This window comes from Amaranthus tricolor, chromosome 7, assembly GCF_026212465.1.
Source record: "Amaranthus tricolor cultivar Red isolate AtriRed21 chromosome 7, ASM2621246v1, whole genome shotgun sequence".
Taxonomy (NCBI): Eukaryota; Viridiplantae; Streptophyta; class Magnoliopsida; order Caryophyllales; family Amaranthaceae; genus Amaranthus; species Amaranthus tricolor.
Window position 1 is genome coordinate 6,156,506 of NC_080053.1, and position 23,213 is coordinate 6,179,718.

Consider the following 23,213-nt stretch of genomic DNA (forward strand, 5'->3'; position numbering starts at 1 on the left):
TAATTAATTAATTAATTTTTTGGTTTAATTGTTAGACGAAAAGCCGTCACGCGATAAATAGAGGTGTTCGTTCGGGTGATCGGGTCGGTTTCGATTCGATTGTATTTCGGATCGGTTGTATTTCACATGCGTGTTGCAACGGGTCATACTCGGGTCGGGTGAGTTAGTCACAGTTCGGTTGAAGATCGGTTATTCGAGCTATCGGGTTAGCATCAGTTCGGTGTCGGTTGAAGTTCGTGTCGAGTTTTAATCGGTCTCGGGTTGTCATCGGTTAATAATTGGTTCGATTTTACCGGGTGCAGATCGGGTTCGGGTATTTTTCAAGTAGAATTCGGCTACGAATTGCGAATTACTAATTACTATTGATCGAGTCAGTATAAGATTAAGTTGTTAGTCATTTTTTAATTGATGATAAGGTTCTTTTACTTAAAGCAAAATAGTGAAAATGCAAATCAAATTAGTGATCATTATTACATTGTTACTTTTACTTGTTTGACCAGAAATTAAAATTATAAAGTTCTATCAATTTTCATCTAATTCGATTAAAAGTAGTTAAATAAACATTGACTATTGATTATTAACTCTAAATATATGAAACCATGTATTTATAAAATTATTTTATTAAAATATTTATAACTTTATTAAAATAACTAATAAGATGATTGAATATGAGTCGATCATACTTCTATGTAAAAAATTGGTTCAGGTTTACAGTAGTTCGATCTAAACTTCGTTTGGATTAAGTCGGTTTTAGCCGGATTGAGTTTGGTCTCGAGCATGATTCGGGTCAGATATGACTCGGGTTAGTCATTATTAGGTTCGGGTAATCTCGGTTAACGGTTATGTGTCTGTTAGAAAAATCGGTTACAACTCGAGTTCAGTTTTCCCATTTTCGGTTGTCAACCAGTTCGGGTATAGCTTCGGGTCGGGTAATGTTGATTCGATAAACCTAAAAAAAGAACACATTTTCGGGTCGGCTTACTTTCAATTTCGGATCGGATTTTCGGGTCGGATCACTTTTGAATAACTCTAGCGATAAACTTATTACGCGATAACACACGCGTACCACTTAAATAAATTAATTTAAGTTAAATAATTAGACAATCAAATAACTAATTAAATTAAATAATCAAATAATTAATTAAATTAAATAATTATATATATATATATATATATATATATATATATATATATATATATATATATATATATATATATATATATATATATATTCGATATTTTAACAGGTAGTTACAGAAACGATATACTCCACCCCGATAACATCGAAAAAGCTAAGAAGTGTTGAAGTTTAAAGTTGAAAGTTCTCACACGTACAAACGTCAAACATCTGAATCGACAGTTGCATCAGATCACACATTCTAAAGACATGCAAGTGTTGAAGGTGGATGTCAACATTTGACACGTGAATGAGATAAACGCATGCAAATGAAGTGGAGTATACTTTATTCCACGTGTATTAGTTTCTCTTACTATAATAGGAGTATAAAAGGAAGTTTAAACACACTGAATTTGCATGCAATCATCAGTGATAATGGCTTCCACTCCCAACTTTCCTCTAATCTCAACGTTAATGGTGCTCACTATTTTAGGTATTAATATTATTATTATTATTGTTATTATTATTATTAGCTAGCCATACTAATTATTATTTGAATTAATGTTTGGAAATAAATATTTGAACTTAAATTTTAGTTTTTAATTATTAAAGTATGAATGTAGAATTTGTGAACGATAAGTTTTTGAGACTTCATTTTTGAATTATAAACTTGAATTACTTCAGAGCTTTAATACAAAGATGAATTTTAGATTAAAATTAAATCAATTTTTTTTAATTTGTAAAAAATTAAAGTAAAAATATGGTTTCCAAACATAAGAAATTAGGGTTTGTATCAATTGTTGAGTCCTTATATACATTGTAAAAAGTAGGAAGCTGATTTGATAAATCTTATATTAAATGATACATACAGCACCAATGGTAGCGGGAAGCAGATCGTCCTCGGATGAAGTAACTATTAAGAATTATAAGGAGGAGCTGGTTATTCCTTTTGAACTGAAATTGAAGGACGACAGCAAAGACAGATTGATGAAGAATGTTGATGGGTTGAAAGAAGCCATGATTGAACATATTTATGAGAGTAGTCTTAATTGTTTTGAAAACGGGTATTTATGTGCATCAAACGGGCAATGTTGTTCTCGTATGTGCATATGGTACGAGCAAGGTGGTCATCTGTGCCAGTCAAGTTGTTTACAAAGTGGTACCAATGGTTGTACTTTTAACAACGACTGTTGCTCTAACTACTGCGAGTGGAAATGGGGAAAGGGCAATAATTTATGCCATTAGTGCTCATTAGACCTTTTTTTTTTTTTTTTTTTTTTTTTTTGAATAAAACCAATACTTAATAATTAGGTATTCCAAATAAGTACTGAGGAAGCTAACTATATGAATTATGTGTTTATGCTTCTTGTACCTTTGTACAATCCTCTTGCTTTGTAGCTAACATGTGAGCCACTATTTTGTGTTCTACAAATTATATATTGTGTTCGCAATTAAAACTCCCATTTACTTTTTTTCAATTATTTATAAAATATTTTTCATTTTATTTCTTAAATGATTAAGAAAAATATTAAAAATATTTAAAAAGTTGCTCGCTCATTGCATGAGCACTATATAGTTTCCTATTAAAAGTAAAAAGACTTGCATCATCATACACTAATGCCCCTCACGTACAAAAAAAATTAAGTAGTTTTGGTTGAAAAATCTTTTTAGTACCTTGATGGTCATACTTGTCAAATTTCAATTATCTCATTTTCTTCATAAAATTTAATTATCATTGGGAGAGGTGGTATTTGATGGTAACGGAAATTTACAAATAGAAATTTACAAACAAAAAACTTTTTTATGATTAAAATTTTATCACCATAGGAATGATATGGATCTTTTAATGAAATTTTATACTATAAATTATTTTTATTATTACTAACCAAACAGACATTAAAAGCTTTAAGATGATGTAAATCATCCTAATGGATTAACTTTATGCATATAAGTATTTAAATAGTGCAGAACATACAGATCGTCAAATTTCCAATTTAATTAATAACCAAATATTAACAATCTCATTTTCAAAGATCAAAAGCGATACTATCAAGTTTCAAGATATACTTCTATCTTTTTTCAAAATGAACCATTAATTGAAACATTGTGGATTGTCTTTCCCACCAAGCGTCAATAGCTAGGCTTTTTAGGCTCACTGCCTTCCCGATCTTTAGAGACGATGCTACTATTTTTGATTTCAGTCAAATGTATCTGTGTCATGATGAATTTTTAGACTGTTTATTGGCTTCTGTAGTCTCGCCTTCTCCACTTACTACGGAGAATAACGAGAATTGAATTGTTATTTTCCTTTTGATGTACCCTAACTATTTTAAGATTTATAATTTATTGCCTTATTTCAAAAAAAAAAAAACAAATTTCACTTTTGAGATTCAAAGAAAGGGCAATCATTCGTTAACTTTTAAAGCCAATCATCACAATCATGCAATTTTACTAATAATTATTCTAGTATAAAATCTAATCTTTTTTTTTAACAAATTAATTCAACTTTTTAAGTGTACTTGTTTTTTTTAACGAATTGCAGAAGGATTATTGACTCTTACAAATATGTCAATACAAACATATAACAACCAATTGCTTTATTCACTCTATTAACTTTGAATTGCAATTTCACTTTTTTGTATCATTTTCGTTCAAATTGGTGAAGCATGATTAAACAAGTAGATGACACAAGTGAAGACCAAAATTCAAGAGAATAGTGGCATAAAACACAAGGGGAGGCTAAAATACATGACACAACCAGATAAAATTGTAGGGATTTAGTTATATTAGATGGGTTGAAGACGTGAACACGATTGTGTCCCACTTTGAACTAGATAAAAATCATGACACGACAAGATAAAATCCTCCATGAATTCTGTTCTATGATTGACTCGGATCGCTTATGACTATATAGATCTTAGAATTATACGATTCTACGATCTAAATCACAATTATAACAATCTTGGGTCTAGGTCTAGGGACGATTATATCCAAACTACGATTATCCCTAGTGTGGATCCGGCACATGCATAATCTTTTTAGTAGACATAGCTATTTTTGTTAAAGGAGGCACAAAATCATATAAATTTTGTTCTGATATATCAAAAAGTTGGTTACATAACTTTAGGAATTGGACTTTTCTTAGTTGTAGATTTACAATCTTGCTAGGTAGCTCATTTTTAGTATTTGTAGCCCGAAGGGCTTGACACGGGGAGAAGACCATACAACATTATGAATAATATCAAAAGGTTTAGTACTCATAAATTGAGAGTAAACAAAAGATTATCTAACATGTTTATGCAAAGGACAAGAATGACACCCCAAAAGATGGAGTTTTATTACATTAGATAAAATTATAAGAATATAAGGAATGCAAAAGGTCGTTTTCCGGGTGACCTAAACGGGAATGCCAAATACTAGAAGATAAAAAAGTCGAATGTGGAGAGGACGGGATTGCAGCTCCATGTGTCGAATAAAAAGGATAAAGATCACCAATGCTATTAGACCGTAAGAGGATATTCCCCGTGCCCAATTCTTTCACATAAAAACCAAAAGGATCAAATTCAATAGAAACTCTATTATCACGAGTAAACTTACGAACATAGATAAGATCTTTTGAGTTTAGGGGCATGCACTAGTGGAAAAAAACGTATTTGCTGCTTATCATTTGCTACGATTTTTGCATATACGCAGCAATAAATAGGAAAAAGAATAAAAAAAAAAGAACCATTAATTGCTGCGGTTTTCGTCTTTGACCGCAGCAAATACTCTGTTGCACACACAATTGCTGCGGTTGTATGTGTGCCCGCAACAAATAGTCCATGAATAATTCATAACTGCTGCGGTTATGTCTGTGACCGGAGCAATTAACGGTATTAAAATGGCGCCTAAAATTTTAGCGTTTATATTTTCATTAGAAACCCTTAAGCTTCTGTTCTCTCCTTCATTCCTTCATTCCATTCCAGACGCACAAACCTTCGTTCCATTCTCGCTCTTTCGTTCATTAACTTCAAACGCACAAACGAACAACAGTAATTCCTTCACTCTCCTTCGTTCCATTCCAGACTTCAAACGCAAAAACCCTTCGTTCCATTCTCCTTCGTTCATTAACTTCAAACGCGTTCTTGTTCATTATCGTACTTCTCTTTCATAAACAGTACAACGATTTTCTTCAATTCGTACTGCTCTTGTTCATCATTTCTTCAAAACTGTTCTTGTTCATTATCAAATTAAACTTCAAACTTCGAATTTTCATAAACATCAAATTATAGGGTATTATTATATTTCTCTTTTTAATGTGGTTTGCAAGTTCAATATAATACATTTGAAAATTAGTGCTAATTTTTTTTTCTTTGTAGATTATTACATAACCCACGAAATCAAGGTAATTTCTATTTGTTTTGTAAATTTGCAAGTTTATATTTTTATTGTTTCACTTGTAATTTAGTAATTTAGTTAAAAATGTGGTTTGTTAATTAATTATTTGCATATTTAGTAATTATTTGTGAATGTGGTTTGTGTGGTTTGTTAATTATTTGCATATTTTATTAGAAATGTGGTTTGTTGTTATACTTGTCTTTAATTATTAGAATTAGAATACTTATATTTCAAATGTTAAATGATTTAATTTTATTATTTATATTTTGAATGTTATATTTCTAAGATTATACAATGTTAATTATTCAAATTATATATTTTTAGGGTTAAATATGTTTGTTAGAAATAATTATATATGTTTAAAAGTTGTTTATTAATTTTGTTTTGAATCAATTGATCACACTAATTAGGATGACAAAAGATCGTTCTTGGATGTATGGAAGCATTGAATCGTCGGAATTTATTGATGGCGTATTAGAATTTTGTAGTATTGCGGTTGAACATCAAGTTAGGACGGGGGGAGTTGGTTTTTATTGCCCATGTGTCAGTTGTGGCAATGTATCAAAGGTAGATAGTGTTGATATCCTTAGGGAGCACATACTTCGACGTGGGTTTAGGCCTCAATATCATGTTTGGGTTTGGCATGGTGAGGAGGGAGTTTACAAAGAGAAAAGTGTTGTTGAGGACGTCAATAATGTGGCCGATGTCAATGAGGATGTAGTAGATCATGTTGATGGGTATGAGACAGATGAAGAGAATGTCGATGAGGATGTGGATCGTGTTGATGAGATGATGGAGAGAGTCGAGGATGAGTTAGGAAAACGTCCTCGTGTTTTTGACTTGTTGACAAAGGCTTCTCAAAAGCCTTTGTACCCTGGATGTACAAAGTTCACCAAACTAACAGCAGTGTTGTCAATTTTCAACATTAAGTCAAAGTTCAATTGGAGTGACGCTAGTTTCACAATGTTATTAGAAGCGTTAGGTGAGATGCTTCCTGAGGGAAATGAACTTCCAAAGTCGACATATTATGCCAAAAAGCTCATGTGTCCTTTCGGCTTAGAGTACCAGAAGATTCATGCGTGTCCGAATGATTGTGTGTTGTATCAGAATGAAAACGAGAACTTAGAAGAGTGTCCTAGGTGTGGGTTATCGCGCTATAAGCGTAAAGGGACTCGGGATGCTAAAGGGCCCCCAGCTAAGGTATTGTGGTATCTTCTAATAATACCTAAATTCAAGCGCTTGTTTTCTATAAAGAAAGATGCGTTAAATTTGAGGTGGCATGCAGATAGGGTGAAGAAAGGTCACTTGCTCACACATCCATCTGATTCTCCGGAGTGGAAGAGTATTGATAGGTTGCATAAGACTTTTGGGGATGAGGTTCGTAATTTAAGGCTCGGACTGTGTACGAATGGAATGAACCCATTCGGCAATCTTAGTTCTCAACATAGTACTTGGCCAGTACTTTTAGTGATCTATAATTTGCCACCTTGGTTGTGTATGAAGCGTAAGTACATAATGCTTTCGCTTCTTATCTCGGGTCCTAAACAACCTGGCAATGACATAGATGTGTATCTTGCACCTCTCGTTGACGATTTGAGAAAGATGTGGGATGAAGGCGTTTTAGTGTTTGATGCATATGCTAATGAGGAGTTCACCTTGCGTGCAATGCTTTTATGCACCGTTAATGATTTTCCGGCATATGGCAACTTATCGGGGTATAAGAACAAATGGAAGAAAGTATGCCCAATATGTATCGATGACATGGAATCCACGTGGATTCCTAAGTGCAAACACGTATTCAAGCACCATCGAAAGTTCCTCCCACGAGATCACCAATATCGTAAGAAGAAGAAGTTGTTCAACGGGGAGGTTGAGGACCGTGTAGCTCGTCGACCGTTGACCGGTTATGAGGTTTATGAACAGGTTAAGAGAGTGTATTTGGTAAAACGGGGCAAGTGCAAGGGGGTGAAGACCGATTATGAAAAAAAGAATCAATCTTTTGGAAGCTTCCATATTGGAGAGATCTACAGGTTAGGCATTGTCTTGACGTTATGCATATAGAGAAAAATGTATGCGATGCCATACTCGGGACTCTAATGAACATTCTGGGTAAGACAAAGGATGTTAGGGCCATGCGAGATTGGTTTGAATGTAAGGGTCTTCGTCCGGAGTTGTGGGCACATGTTAAGGTGAGTAAGAAAAGAAATAGACCTGATGAAGTTGGTGGCCGTAAGAAAAAGATGAGTAATGACAAAGTTTATCTTCCTCCAGCTTGCTACACATTGTCCAAAGCATAGAAGCGGACATTTTGTGAGTGTTTGTATGACATTAAGGTTCCGTCTGGGTACTCATCCAACATGAAGAGATTTGTGAGCCTAAATGGTGAGCTGAAGTTGGGAAGCATGAAATCTCACGATTGCCATGTAATGATGCAAGTGTTCTTACCAATTGCAATCCGTGGAATATTGCCAAAACATGTGAAATATGCTATTAGCGAGCTATGTTCGTTCTTCAACACAATTTGTAGTAAAGTTCTTGATCCCTTTAAACTTGATGCATTTCAACTCGACGTGATTGTAACTTTATGCAAGTTTGAGATGTATTTTCCACCTTCTTTCTTTGACATTATGGTTCATCTTATTGTCCATCTCGTTCGTGAGATCAAGCTTTTGGGTCCAGTTTTTTTAAGGTGGTGTTATCCTTTTGAAAGACACATGGGTGTTTTACAAAACAAGGTGAGGAATCCAACACAGCCCGAGGGGAGTATGATTCAAGGCATTATGAGCGATGAGATTAGTAACTTTATAGCCGAGTATTTGGCCATGGCAAAGCCTATTGGACTTCCCACCTCTAGACATGAAGGAAGGCTTGAGGGAAAAGGAACAATTGGCTCCAAATCGGTCACACCTCCTCGAGAAAGTCTTCTACAAGCACACTTATATGTGTTGCATCATATTCCGAAAGTTCATCCTTTTTTGAGTGAGCATTTTGATATATTGCGCGCAAAACATCTTTCTAAAGGGGATAGGGTATTGATGCAGTTGCATAACAAGACGTTTATTAATTGGTTTCATAATCGAGTAATATGCGAAGAACTCAAGGGTGTATCCGAAATTGTTAAGTAGTTAGCTGTTGGTCCTCGTGATGATGTCAACAAATATGAGGGTTACGATGTCAATGGCTTCACATTTTGGACTGAGGGTCAAGACAAGAAGTCATTGTATTTACATAATAGTGGGGTTTCTATTTTGGCGTCATCTACATTTTACGCGAGTGCGAAGAATCAAGCGCCGGTTGATGCTAAATTGGTATACTACGGGCGGGTACATGAAATATGGGAGCTTGACTACTCTACTTTCAATATTGGTCTTTTCAAATGTAAGTGGGTAGATAATAATCGACGATGCATAAAAAATGACGACCCTTGTGGATTCACTCTTGTAGACTTATCTCGTTTGCGTGATAGTGAGGAGCCATTCATACTAGCCACACAAGTCAAGCAAGTATTCTACATTGTAGACCCTTCTGATAAAAAATGGTCTATTGTTGTACCGGGAAAAAGAAGTATCCTTGGTATAGGTGATGTTGAGGATGAGGAAGAATATGATGCTTTTGAAGACTCCCCTCCCTTTATCAATCCAAAATCAGTGGATCAAGATGATGTAGATGATGTAGATGTTGGTTATATGCGTGTAGATCACACGGAAGGAATACATTTGAATTAAGTGATTCACAAGGTATGCATTTAAAGCTTTTTAAAGCTTTTTTGGCACTTGGTTTGTTTTGCATGAAACTTTGCACATAACACTATATGTTATATATTATTGTGTTGAACGTATTAGAATTGTAAATCATAGTCATATTCTTAATATTACTTAGCTTATGTTCTAATATATTTCTATTCATACTCTTTCAGGTACTGATATACAATGCATCTATTCAGGTACTGATATACAATGATTTTGAGACCGAAGACGCCCTACCAATGGATGCTCCCACTACCAGTAAGAAAAGAAAAGGGCGAGGTCCTACGAAAAACCTCAAAATCACAGAACCCATGCATTTGGAATACAATGCATTGGGTCAACCCTGCGGAAAATGGCGTAGGCAATATGGAAAACAAGTGGGTCTATGTATCCGCAAGCTTCCATATTGCACGCATGGAACGAGGTTCTAGAGGGTTTGAAGAACTCTCTATGGAATGATACTGTGGTAAGCAACTTTACTATTTTTACTCATTTAGTTTCATTTTAAAATTAATTTGATTGACAGTAATAAATATAAAATTTTTTTTTGTAGAATCTTTTCCACATCGAGAGCGATGAGGACAAGAAGAATGTGTTTCTTTCAGCTGTTGCTGAAAGATTCAGAGATTTCAAATCCAAGCTAGTAACTGGCTGGATTACGAAGAGGCGTGCCCGTACGACCAAAAAGGTCAAAACGGGAAACGAAGGTGGAGAGCAATCACCTTCGAAGATGCCTTACGAAATATGGGGTCACATATCGAAAAGGGATTGGGAGGCCTTTGTTGCCAAAAGAACAACTCCCATAGAAGTTGTAAGTATTTCATATTATATTATAGTTTACCAATTTGAATTTATTTCTTTTGATTCAGTCATTAAACTAATACATGACATTCGATTTCTATTGATTAATTAGGAAAAGCGTGGTAAAGCTTCTGATTCTGCAAGCAAAAGGAAGTTTTACCATCGCTTGGGCCAGAAAACGTACGATGAGGTCCGAAAAGAGTGGGTGGATGCGGGTATATACCCCAATCAAAGTTCATCCACGCCCTCATCTACGACTACCTCCGCATCCGTGAATACTGCTGCTGGAGATCGAGTGCGTGATTGGTATTGCGGGCTTCATTCCCAAGATGCAAGTGGTAAATTTACCATTAATGATCCGGGAACGAAGAAGGTTGCTGATGATGTGGTGAGTTTTGAAATTATTAAGTATATTCTTGATTTGTTTTGTATTCTTTGGCTTTGATGTACTTATACTAATTGCTATATATGTCACTTTTTATTTGAACAGATGGGCTGGAAGGAAAAAGAAGCTATGGGGGAGTTCACCCCAAGAGGCAATGTTGACGCATTGCATATGGTCTTAGGGAAAGACCACAGTGGGCGGGTAGTCGGAAAAGGAGGCATCCGCGTGGGGTTACAGAAGGCATTCGGCAAAGAGTGTGTTGCTACTCAATCCCGAACGGCGCTGCGGGATGAAGTAGCAACCCTCCGAGCGGAGATTACGAAGGACGTTCTCGCCAAGCTGGCCGCCGTGTTGCAGAAGATGGGAGCACCCATTGTTGACTTGGCAAACCTGATTGTCGAGGATTAAGAAAGTCAACATGGGGATCCTAACGCTTTGGTCGAGCCAACACCCGAGCCCATTACCCCCGTAGCACCCTAGCTCATTACTAATACCCCTGAAGGGGAAAACCCCACACCGGAGAACATAAACTTCGTTACTCAAATCCGGAGCCAACTCCAGAGCCAGTGCTACAGGTACATAGTTCTTAAATATATAAGCACTTACTAATTTAAATTGCAACGCATTTTAATATTTTATTATGATGCTTATTATACTAAATGAACAATTATTAGTCCTAGTGACATCGGGCAATTTTTGAGAGGAGAGATGCTGAACGTAGCTCTTTTCCATGTCTACATGAGGTGATGTTCATTATCTTACAAGTTAGGCATTGTTGTTTAATTGTTTTAATGACCGAATTACTAACAAAATTTTCTTATTTGTGAGTTTAGTGCGGCTTACGAGGAGCTAAATTCTTGCGAACCTCCAATAAAAATTGGATGGTTTTGTCCAGAGTCGATTTCGGATAGTAAATGTGTAAATGATCCAGATGACGTCAGAGCATACATTGAGACTGCTTTGACTAATTCCCTTACATCTAAACACACATTCATTCTGGCTCCATATGTGGAAGAGTAAGTTTTATTTTTGAAATTGAACTTATCTTTTGATTTTTAAAGTCACCTAATCTCTAATTTGTTGATTTTAAATTTGCGTTTGTAGTTTGCATTGGATACTTTTGGTCATATGTCCTTTAACGAACACTGTGCATGTCTTCGACTCATTACAAAAACCTCAAAGCCCGCCTCGCAACACAAAATTCAAAGCGTTGTTGAATGCGTACGTAATATTAATTATTTTACCAATTTAATTTAATGAAGTGTTATATATATATATATATATACACGTGTATATATATATATATATATATATATGTATATATATATATATATATATATATATACACGTGTGTATATATATATATATATATACACGTGTGTGTGTATATATATATATATATATATATATATATATACACGTATATATATATATATATACTTATATATATATATATATATATATATATATATATATATATATATATATATATATATATATATATGTATATGTATATGTATATGTATATATATATGTATATATGTATATATATTTATATATAGTATTACTTTTCTCATGCGTTTCAGCACAATGAAAAAAGTGCGTGGACAAATGGGATCTACATCCAGAGCGACATTTACAAAATGGACAGCAATAAAGGTACACAAATTCGATTTTATGCGTTTTTAAGCGTTTTTGTCAATTTCGCGCATAAAGTAGCTCAAACTTGGTTTGTTATGCACGAAACTTGGCACACAACACTATTTGGTACATATTATTGTGTTGAAGTGGTTAGAATTAAAAGTCATAGTCATATGCTAGAAATTACGTGTTAAATTGCGATTTTATGCGTTTTTAACCGTTTTTGGCACTTTTGCGCATAAAGTAGCTCAAACATGGTTTGTTTTGCACGAAACTTGGCACACAACACTATTAGGTATATGTTATTGTGTTGAAGTGGTTAGAATTGAACATCATCGTCATATGCTAGAAATTACGTGTTAAGTTGCGATTTTAAGCGTTTTTGTCAATTTCGCGCGTAAAGTAGCTCAAACTTGGTTTGTTATGCACGAAACTTGGCACACAACACTATTTGGTATATATTATTGTGTTGAAGTGGTTAGAATTGAAAATCATAGTCATATGCTAGAAATTATGAGCAATAGCAATCAAAATAAATAAACAAATAATAAATAAAGGTCCTTTGTATTTAAAGGGTCAACTTATAGCCAATAAGAGTCAAATGAGTTATAAAATGGAAAATCTGTCTTAACCACAAAGTGATATGATTTCTTATCAATTATCCCTTTATCCTCTTCGTCCTCTCACATTCTCTTCCAACACCCGTCATCATTTCTCAACTCATCACAGATCATTTGATCTTAATTCCTTCACCATTCCAACAAATGGATACACTCTCACTCACTCCTCACCTCTCCCGCCTTAAACTTACTGTTTCTCCACCATTACACCCACCTTATTTTCTCTCTCCTCACCCTCTTCTCCGCCGTCACAACCACCTTACTTTCTCTCTCCTCGCTCAACAATCCCCTTTGTCTCCAACAACAACAGCAACATCATATGATACTTACGATGAAGATGAATCCTATGGAGAAGTCAATCGAATCATCGGCAGCCGCGTCTCATCCACTTCTCCGACCGCCATGGAATACCTCATAGAATGGAAAGATGAACATGCACCTACGTGGGTCCCATCTAACTACATAGCAGCAGACGTCGTTTCGGATTATGAAACTCCTTGGTGGACCGCCGCTAAAAAGGCTGATGCTAATGAGCTGAAGAAAATCATGGAGCAGCCGGAATCTTCTGCACGTGATGTGGATGCTGTTGACTCCGACGGCCGTACAGCTCTACACTTTGTTGCAGGTCTAGGGTCTGACACGTGTATTATGCTTCTAGCAACATATGGAGCTGATGTGAACAGAAAAGATGTATCTGGAGGCGGGCTTACTCCGCTGCATATGGCAGCTGGATATGCCCGCCCTGAAGCTACACGGGCACTCCTCGAAGCAGGAGCAGACCCGGAGATAGAAGACGGGAAAGGAAGAACCCCATTAGATTTAGCTACAGAAGTTTTGAAGGCAACCCCTAAAGGAAATTTAATGCAATTAGGCAGGAGAATTGGGTTGGAGAATGTGGTGAAGATATTAGAAGGAACAATTTATGAATACGCAGAAGTGGAGGGGATTTTGGAGAAAAGGGGAAAAGATGAAAACTTGGAGTATTTGGTGAAATGGAGAGATGGAGGAGAGAATGAATGGGTAAAAGCAAGATTAATTGGTGAAGATTTGGTAAGAGATTATGAAGAAGGACTTGAATATGCTGAAGCAGTTGGTGTGTTCGGGAAGAGAATTGGGGATGATGGGAAAAATGAGTTTCTGGTTAAATGGGTTGATATTGAAGATCCTACTTGGGAGCCTGAAGAGAACGTTGATCCTGATTTGATTAAAGAATTTGAAGAGTCTCAAATTAGTCCAAATAATACAAGTAGTGGTAGTAGTGCTGGCACTTGAATTTTTGTTTCCTTGGAATTTTTGACTCTAAAATGTAATGTTTGATGCTCATTTTTTTTCAATTGTAGTGTGTTTATGGTAAAGATTAGAAAAGGATGACAATGTGGAATAACTCAGAATTTTCATTTCATAATGTGAGCTAAAAAGAGCACAGTGGAGTATCCACACAAACCAATACGAAAAGATGATCTCTAATCATAATTGAACTAGTTAGTAAGATTCGACAGATCAATATTAACCTCGTTAGCTTGTAACAACTTAAACCAGGACCTTGCATAGATTTTAACCTCCCTTCAGAATGCTGAAGAATGGATTAGCAACCTATTAATATCAGCATCAACAACACTACAACTACCAACAGATGATGATGATCTAAACTAGCATAAATATGTGATTCAAGCGCCCAAGCAAGATGATTTCTACTTCTAGTGACGTTAGCGATGATGATTTTAAAGGAAGTTTTCACCTTATCTTAAGCGTAAGTATCCCTTAAAATAACAGGACTGTCTACCATCCAATGAATGAATGAATTCCAGGTACAACACACCAGTTAACCTCCTTGGCCATGGTCCTCAGTTTCTGAACACACTTCTAAAAAGCTATATAAATTGATAGATACCCAAGAAATGGCCTTTTCAATGTCTTGGAAAACAAAACAGAACACTGCGCGTCCATCATGCAGGTCATTATCTCACCTTGCCATTGCATTTGAGCCATGTTTTGCATTCTGCTTATCAATTTCTCGTCAATTTCAGAATCCTGAATTCACCAAATTAAACTACTATGTAAAACCTGAATATCATAACAATTGGACACCAATGAGACAAACATAAGTAAACCTAACTTACTCGAAAACTTTATTCCATCTCAGCTATGTCCTGACACGCCGACAAGGGTATGGAAAATTGATTCTTGTCCAAAATCAGTACCCGAGTCCCAGTAACATAAAAGCACATAAAAGCAGAAACAAACCTGTAGGAAAATTTCTGCATTACAGCATATAGGAATGAACAATGATAATAGACCTTACCTCCATAACATCCCACTTGTTCTATATCCATTCTCGCCTTCCTCTAACACTCAATTTCTTTACTCTGAAACCATCCACTGCTCCAATTACCTGAATATAATAAAATCATCCTCCAAAACCTCCTCAAACATAGCAATTCTCCAATAGCCATCATCCAACACTTCAACAATATTAACACCCTCTTCCACTACACAAAAACACCGATAATATCGCACCGTATAACCATCATCATAATCCCCTACAATCTGTGCACACTGTTAAACACCCAACAAATACTTCTTGCTCAAGACCTCCGCCATTCTCCCCCTATGAAATCTCGTATCCAACTTTTTGCAAATAATCATTTGCATAACCAAAACATAAAAAATAAAAATAAAAATATAGCATTAACAAAAAAAAAATCCTCAAATTAAACATTACGAAAAGAATCACATCACTGCATAACAATTTAAATATGACCTAATTTTCTGAACAAAAACCACGGACTCCTAATACAATCTAATGGAAACTCAAATCTTTTCTTCATACAATCAAAACTATCTATATTTTTAAATAAATCAGCCTCAAGAGAAATTAGAGTCATGATCATTGATTACACTTAGATCCGTATATTGAACATTATTGAGTATCAATAATACAAGGTAAAAAATTATTTTTCAAAATCATTGATTCTTCTCAGTGTTCAATGGACAATTGGCCATTGATGATTGATTTGCACAAACATAAACAAAGAAACTAGACAAAGAAACTAAGAGAAGTATCATACCTTTAGGGAAATTGAAAGAAAACGCAAATTTAGCGCCAAGAACAAATTAATTGAGCTGATGAAATTTTTGACTGATTTCTGAGAGGAAAGTCAGGGTTTTGAATAAACAAAATTGAGATTTGTGGGGTGCAAAAACTTAGCTACTTTGTTCGTCCGCAGAATCGCAACTCATCAAGGAGATGAAACTTATTATCAAAATTGTTTTTTAATTTAATTATTGCCTCTAGATCTATATAAATTTGATTATCTGCATAAAAGTAAATAATTTCTAATTTTGTATTTCTAAAGTTGTCGTTTTTTATTTTTTGGATTACTTTGAAGTAGAGGTGTTCTCGGGTCGGTTTCGGACGGGTGTTATTCGGTTCGGTTGCATTTCGGATCGGTTATTTTTCGGCTGTGTGTTACAACGGGTCACACTCGGGTCGAGTCGGTTAGTCACGGTTCGGTTAGAGATCGGTTATTCAAGCTATCGGGTTAGCATCAGTTCGGTGTCGGTTGAAGTTCGTGTCGAGTGTCAATCGGTCTCGGGTTGTCATCGATTACTAATTGGTTCGGTTTTTTCGGGTACAGATCGGGTTCGAGCTTTATGTTTCGAGTAGATATCGGTTACGGATAACTATTGATCGGGTCAATATCGAAATAAGTTAATAGTCAGGTTTTTAATTGATGTATGCTCATTTACTTACAAAAAATAATTACCGATTGTTTTATCAGATATAGCAGATACATCTGTAGCAGATTGGATCAACCTGCTAATGACCCATTTAACCTACTTTTTTTTTAGGTCATTAAATTCATATATTTCAGGTCATTTGACCCATTTAACATTAATTAAAGGCTTCCTCCAAAAATAAACGTATGCCACTTAATGCAGCGAGCACACGATATTCTTTAGTAAAAGGCGAAAGGATAGTTCGCTTTGTGCTCACGGCGTGGCTGCATAAGTTGGTATCAACTCTGTGGAAGTGATTTAAAGGATTTTTCTTTTATTAGTATCTTTCATAGCCGATGTGGGACAACTTCCTTTGTTATTGAAAGTCATCTTCAGCTGACAAATCCCTTAGCCGATGTGGGACAACTTCCTTTCTTATTGAAAGTCATCTTCAGCTGACAAATCCCTCAATACATGGTAATTGGTATTATCTTAGTTTTACGAAGTATTTGGCAAATGTTCATCCGTCTTAAATTTAATAAATGGGTTAAACAAGTTTTTTTTGGGTTAAAATATTCAACCTGAACCTAACCCATTTAATAAACAGATCAGGTCGGGTTGACCCATTTAATTAATTGGGTCAAAAATCTAAACCCAAACCCGCTAATTTCGAGTCGGTTTCAGATCAAGTTAGCAGGTCGGGTCAGCTTTTGCCAGCTCTAATAGGCAGATCAATTTATTTCAATTAGTTTATATATATATATATATATATATATATATATATATATATATATATATATATATATATATATATATATATATATATATATATATATATATATGTATATATATATATATATATGTATATATATATATATATATATGTATATGTATATATATATATATATATATATATATATATATATATATATATATGTATATATATATATATATATATATATATATATATATATATATATATATATATATATATATATATATGTATATATATATATATATATATATATATATGTATATATATATATATATATATATATGTATATATATATATATATGTATATATATATATATATATATATATATATATATATATATATATATATATGTATATATATATATATATGTATATATATATATATATATGTATATATATATATATATATATATATATATGTATATATATATATATATATATATGTATATATATATATATATATATATATATATATATATATATATATATATATATGTATATATATATATATATGTATATATATATATATATATATATATATATATATATATATATATATATATATATATATATATATATATATATATATATATATATATGTATATATATATATATATATATGTATATATATATATATATATGTATATATATATATATATATATATGTATATATATATATATATATATATATATATGTATATATATATATATATATGTATATATATATATATATATATATATATATATATATATATATACATATATATATATATATATATATATATATATATATATATATGTATACATATATATATATATATATATATATATATATATATATATATATATATATACATATATATATATGTATATATATATATACATATATATAAATATATATATATATATATATATATATATATATATATATATATATATTTATACATATATATATATATATATATATACATATATATATATATATATATATATATATATATATATATATATATTCTGTATGCAATCTCTTCTGTATAGAACTTGTGTTCTTCCTTTTTCCGTATTATTAGAAAATTGAAATTGGACTTAATTTGCTAAAATTAGGTGAAAATTTGATTCGAATTTATAACAGTTCGATTTACAATCGGTTCGGGTTTGTATCAGTTTGGGTTAAAAACAGTTCGATTAATAATCGATCGGGTTTGTATCAGTTCTGGTTAAAAACAATTCGATCTTAATCGGTTTTAGTCAGGTTACATTCGGTTACGTGCATAATTCGGGTCGGATTTGACTCGGGTCGATCACTATTCAGTTCAGGTAACATCGGTTAAGGTTTATATGTCGGTTATAAAATTCGGTTGCAGTTCGAGTTTGATTTTTCTCTTTTCGGTTATCAAACGGTTCGAGTGAAGTATCGGTTCGGGTAATTGCGGTTAAGTAAACCTAAAAAACTTACATTTTTTCGGCTCAGATAATTTTCGATTTCGGGTCGGATTTTCGGGTCGGGTTTGTTTTGAACAGCTCTACTTTGAAGTAATAAGAATGCTATAAGAAACCATCAGAAGCACAATTTATTAAAAAGACCGTAAAATTCTAGTATGGGTATTCTTTTGGAGTCTCATTTGATAAAAGAATTTTATTCGTTGATTTTGGATTATATGGAATATAAAATTAACCAATCCATTATTTTTATGAAATACAAGTGATAGCACTTTTGTAAGATTTTTTCACATGGTAGCATGTAATTTATGCCTCATTTAACTGCCGTAACATTTTTCATTAAATTCTGGTTAATTTTCGTTTAATTCACCATTTTGATTTTCTACCCTTATTAAGTGTTGGTTTTGTCTTTATAATTTGTTCTAAACCATTTTTATGCTCTTAAATGCACCATTTTAACGTTTAATTTAACCGTTTAATTCATCAACGCTCTTAAACGCTGAATTAAACGTCAAAATTGTGAATTAACCATTTGAGAGCATAAAAATAGTTTAGGGCAAATTATAAAGACAACAACCAACACTCAATAAGGGTAGAAATGTCAAAATGGTAAACTAAACGAAAATTGACAAGAATTTAACGGAAAATGCTATGGTAGTTAGATAAGGCATAAATTGAATGCTATCATTTGAAAAAATCTTACAAAAGTTCTACCACTGGTTTTTTATGAAAGTTCAATGCTATCATGTGGAATTTCCCTTTTAAAAAACATATTGAATTGAATGATTCTTACTTAAAATGAGTTATATGAAATAAATTATTAATTGAAATAATTTATTACATACCATAAATTTACCATATTCATTAGTTAAATAATTTAAATATTCTTATAAAATTAATCAGTTAAAAAATGTTGCTGCATAAAATAATATAAGCAATGTCATATACACTACTCCCTTCGTTTTCTAACGTTCTTCCCGTTTAAAATATTTTATTTTGGTGAGAGAAATTTGATTAAGATTTTTAAGACATATATAGATGATAAAATATAGTCATGTGGGATCTTGTTAGATTCGTCTTAAAGTATACCCTTTTATTATATATTTTTTATAGTTTTTTATGATTCATATTTAGAGATATTAAGACCCAAAGTTTATTTTGAAAACTGTGCAAAAAGTAAATGAGAAGAACATTAGGAAATGGAGTGAGTTTATTTTAATTATTATCATCAATCAATAAAATATACTAATAAAGAAACGATTTGAGATACGCGTCACACTGTCATTTAAAATTTTCCCGCATTTTTTTTATTATTGACGGGAAAATTTTTGATATTTGACTTAATGAAACAATTAACTCATTAAAACATGTGATATTAGTTGATTGACTATAACTATATGTGATGATCTATTGAAATATTATTTCCTAATATAAACCAAAAAAATAGTATAATGTAAATATTTATTTTAAGTTAAGTAATAAAACATCATCATACAATGAATAAAGTAACTAATTTGGCTATTTTTGAACTAAAACATCCCTCCCATCTATCATAGTTGAAGACTTTTTAAATTTTATTTGTCTCTATTACAATAATTACTATGAGTATATGTTTTATTATTGTATGATAAAATATTATATATATATATATATGTATATATATATATATATATATGTATATATATATATATATATATGTATATATATATATATATATGTATATATATATATATATATATATATATATATATATATATATGTATATATATATATGTATATATATATATATATATATATATATATGTATATATATATATATATATATATATATATATATATATATATATATATATATGTATGTGTATATATATATATATATATATATATATATATATATATATATATATATATATATATATATATATATATATATATATATATATATATATATATATATATATATATATATATATATATATATATATATATATATATATATATATATATATATATATATATATATATATATATATATATATATATATATAATAAAGAAAGGACTCGAAATACGTGTCAATAGGGATGGTCATGGGGCGGGTCAGAAGCGGGTTTGGCCAGACCCGGACCCGGACCCTATTATTTTTTTTGGATCCAGACCCTTTTTCGATTTGTCAAAATTGAACCTTTTTCGAGTCTTTTTGTATTTTTGTAAGCAACTTATTATCGTATTACAAACACTTGTTCGAGTCCATGAAATTCAAATACAAAATAATTACTACGTTTTTTAAACTTTTTTTACATTTCAAAAATTAGTCGCACCTTGTTTGTAGAAACTACATTAACCCTGACACTGTAATTTGCAAAGGAACTTCAAAATATCTGGGTCTATTTAGTAATGGCGTCTGGGAAATGCATATTGATTTCAGGTTCCCCAGTAAGTCTTAGTCCGCCATGAATCAATCTCAAGCTTCCAAATTTTCTTTAACTTGGTTCTGGCTTCTAAATTCTTCATTTCTTGCTGCTATTTTACTAGGGTGTGGGAAGACAACTATGCTTATAAGAGTGTTGGAACGTCTTAGAGCTTCAAACCCTAATTTGAAAGTTCAGGGTTTTCGTCTTCGAGGATGCTTTACAGGATTTGAGAATGAGAATGCGCCACGTCATTCATAACATCAAAAATTGAAAATATAAAATTTAAAAGTTTAGGGTCCGGGTCCGGGTCTTCAGAAACTTTTTAGATCCAAACCCGGATCCGAATCCGATGGGTCTCAAAAATTAAGACTCAGACCCTTAAAAAAGAGGGGGAGTCCGGGGCGGGTCCAACAGGGTCCTGGACCCATGACCATCCCTACGTGTCACACAGCCATAAAAAATTTTTGCCTTTATTCTATTATTGATAGGGAAACTTTTGATATTTATTTGATATTTAAGAAAATAATTAATTCATTAAAACATGTAATATTTATTGATTGACTATAACTATATGTGATGATCTATTGAAATACTATATATTTTCTTATATAAACCAAAAACATAATATACATGTAAATTTTTATTTTATTTTAGATAATAAATCATCACCATACTCCTATAATGAATAAGCTAACTAATTTGACTATTTTTTTCAACTAAATCATGCCTCCTATCTATCATAGTTGAAGATTGTTTAAATGATATTTGTCTTAATTATCAATAATTACTATGAGTATATGTTTTAATATTGTTTATAATAAATAATTTATTCACTTTGATAATGATAATATCATAACAAATACAAAGATATAATAATTAAATTTATGATATAAATGAATTAATTTTATAAAATAATATCACTATTTATATAAATAAATATTTATATAATATCATTATTTATATAAATAAATATTTATAGCACCGTGTTTTAAACGAAAATCTATCTAATTTGTTATAACAATAGAAAATTCTGATAACAATCATCTAATACTCAATAATAGGATCACAAGCATAACATTAGTAAATGAATTATAAGAGAAGCAATCGGATTACAACTTTTTAATGCGTGGCTTATTTAAAGGGAAAGAATGCTTCAAAGCATTATAATCAAACAATCCCCTTTAAGTATCACTAATAAGGACTTCAATAGTAGTCCCTCTAATTAACATGTGTACATCGAATCAATTCTCGTGCATGGTTATATGGAAAAAATGGACATTATTATCTTTTACTTTAATGGGAAACTAAACATGGGGGATAGATTTGGTATTTTCTCACATTCCCCATTAATTCCATAACCCTCTATATATAAAACATATAAAGCTAAGAATTAGGAGGCCCTAACTAGTAAGTATAGCGCATTCTACTAGTACTCTTAGTCCGTTTCAATGTAATTAGGTGTGACCTCTTAAAAATTGAGTTCTTTAGTTATTATCAAATATTATTGACCGATATTTATTATCTCAACAATATATTTCTAATTGTGGGGAATGTCTTAGGCAACTATTTCTTCAATCTACCACTTATATGTAGAAAATATGACAATTCTAAAATTCCTAAATTTACTTAGTGTCATAATATGACATTATGTTAACAACCTTTGTTACACATAATATTTTCTCAAACTGATAAAACAATGATTAACATTTTAATCACTTAAACATAGTTACGCATTTTAAAATTCTAACTCATCAAGTGGTCTAGATACCGGTTTTATCTTGATAGGAGAACTATTCAATCTTGTATAACTATTTAATCACACAAAGCAAAGAAGAAAAAAGATAACAGTGAAACAAAGAAGATCTCACCGCTTACATCAGCTTCCAGAACATGAGGTACCTTCTACTCTAGGGGTGCGAATAGGTCTAGGATGGGTGCAAATTCAAGTTAAGACTAGTCCTAAACTGCATGGTCACATTATTTTGCTGGTTAGACCTTTCCAGCAACAATCTCCTTAATAGTAGTGACCTCAACTAAAATTTCTCGAGGAACTAGTTACTCCTCCATCTGGGTTGGAAAAGCGTATGCCTCAGACCTAATGGCTGGGAAAAGGAAAGATAAAGACATTATCAAAGAATAGGTGAAAAGGCCTAAGCTTTTAAAAGTGCCTGCAGTTTAA

The 23,213-nt window shown here is 32.1% G+C and overlaps 2 protein-coding genes and 1 non-coding gene across 3 annotated transcripts; 2 read left to right on the top strand and 1 right to left on the bottom strand.

Annotated features, from left to right (window-relative positions):
* Window positions 1-1,540: 1,540 nt before the first annotated feature.
* On the top strand, window positions 1,541-2,574 carry LOC130817964 (uncharacterized). The gene is made up of 2 exons (XM_057683956.1): window positions 1,541-1,610; window positions 1,989-2,574. Exons 1-2 carry the CDS (start codon window positions 1,553-1,555, stop codon window positions 2,360-2,362), a joined length of 432 nt encoding a protein of 143 aa, XP_057539939.1. The 5' UTR covers window positions 1,541-1,552; the 3' UTR covers window positions 2,363-2,574.
* Window positions 2,575-12,701: 10,127 nt separating this feature from the next.
* On the top strand, window positions 12,702-14,092 carry LOC130817635 (signal recognition particle 43 kDa protein, chloroplastic). The gene has a single exon (XM_057683462.1). The coding sequence runs from the start codon at window positions 12,832-12,834 to the stop codon at window positions 13,957-13,959; it is 1,128 nt and encodes a 375-aa protein (XP_057539445.1). The 5' UTR covers window positions 12,702-12,831; the 3' UTR covers window positions 13,960-14,092.
* Window positions 14,093-16,574: 2,482 nt separating this feature from the next.
* On the bottom strand, window positions 16,575-16,693 carry LOC130819599 (U5 spliceosomal RNA). Its single transcript, XR_009044638.1, has one exon. It is a non-coding gene; the product is annotated as a U5 spliceosomal RNA (small nuclear RNA).
* Window positions 16,694-23,213: the final 6,520 nt, after the last annotated feature.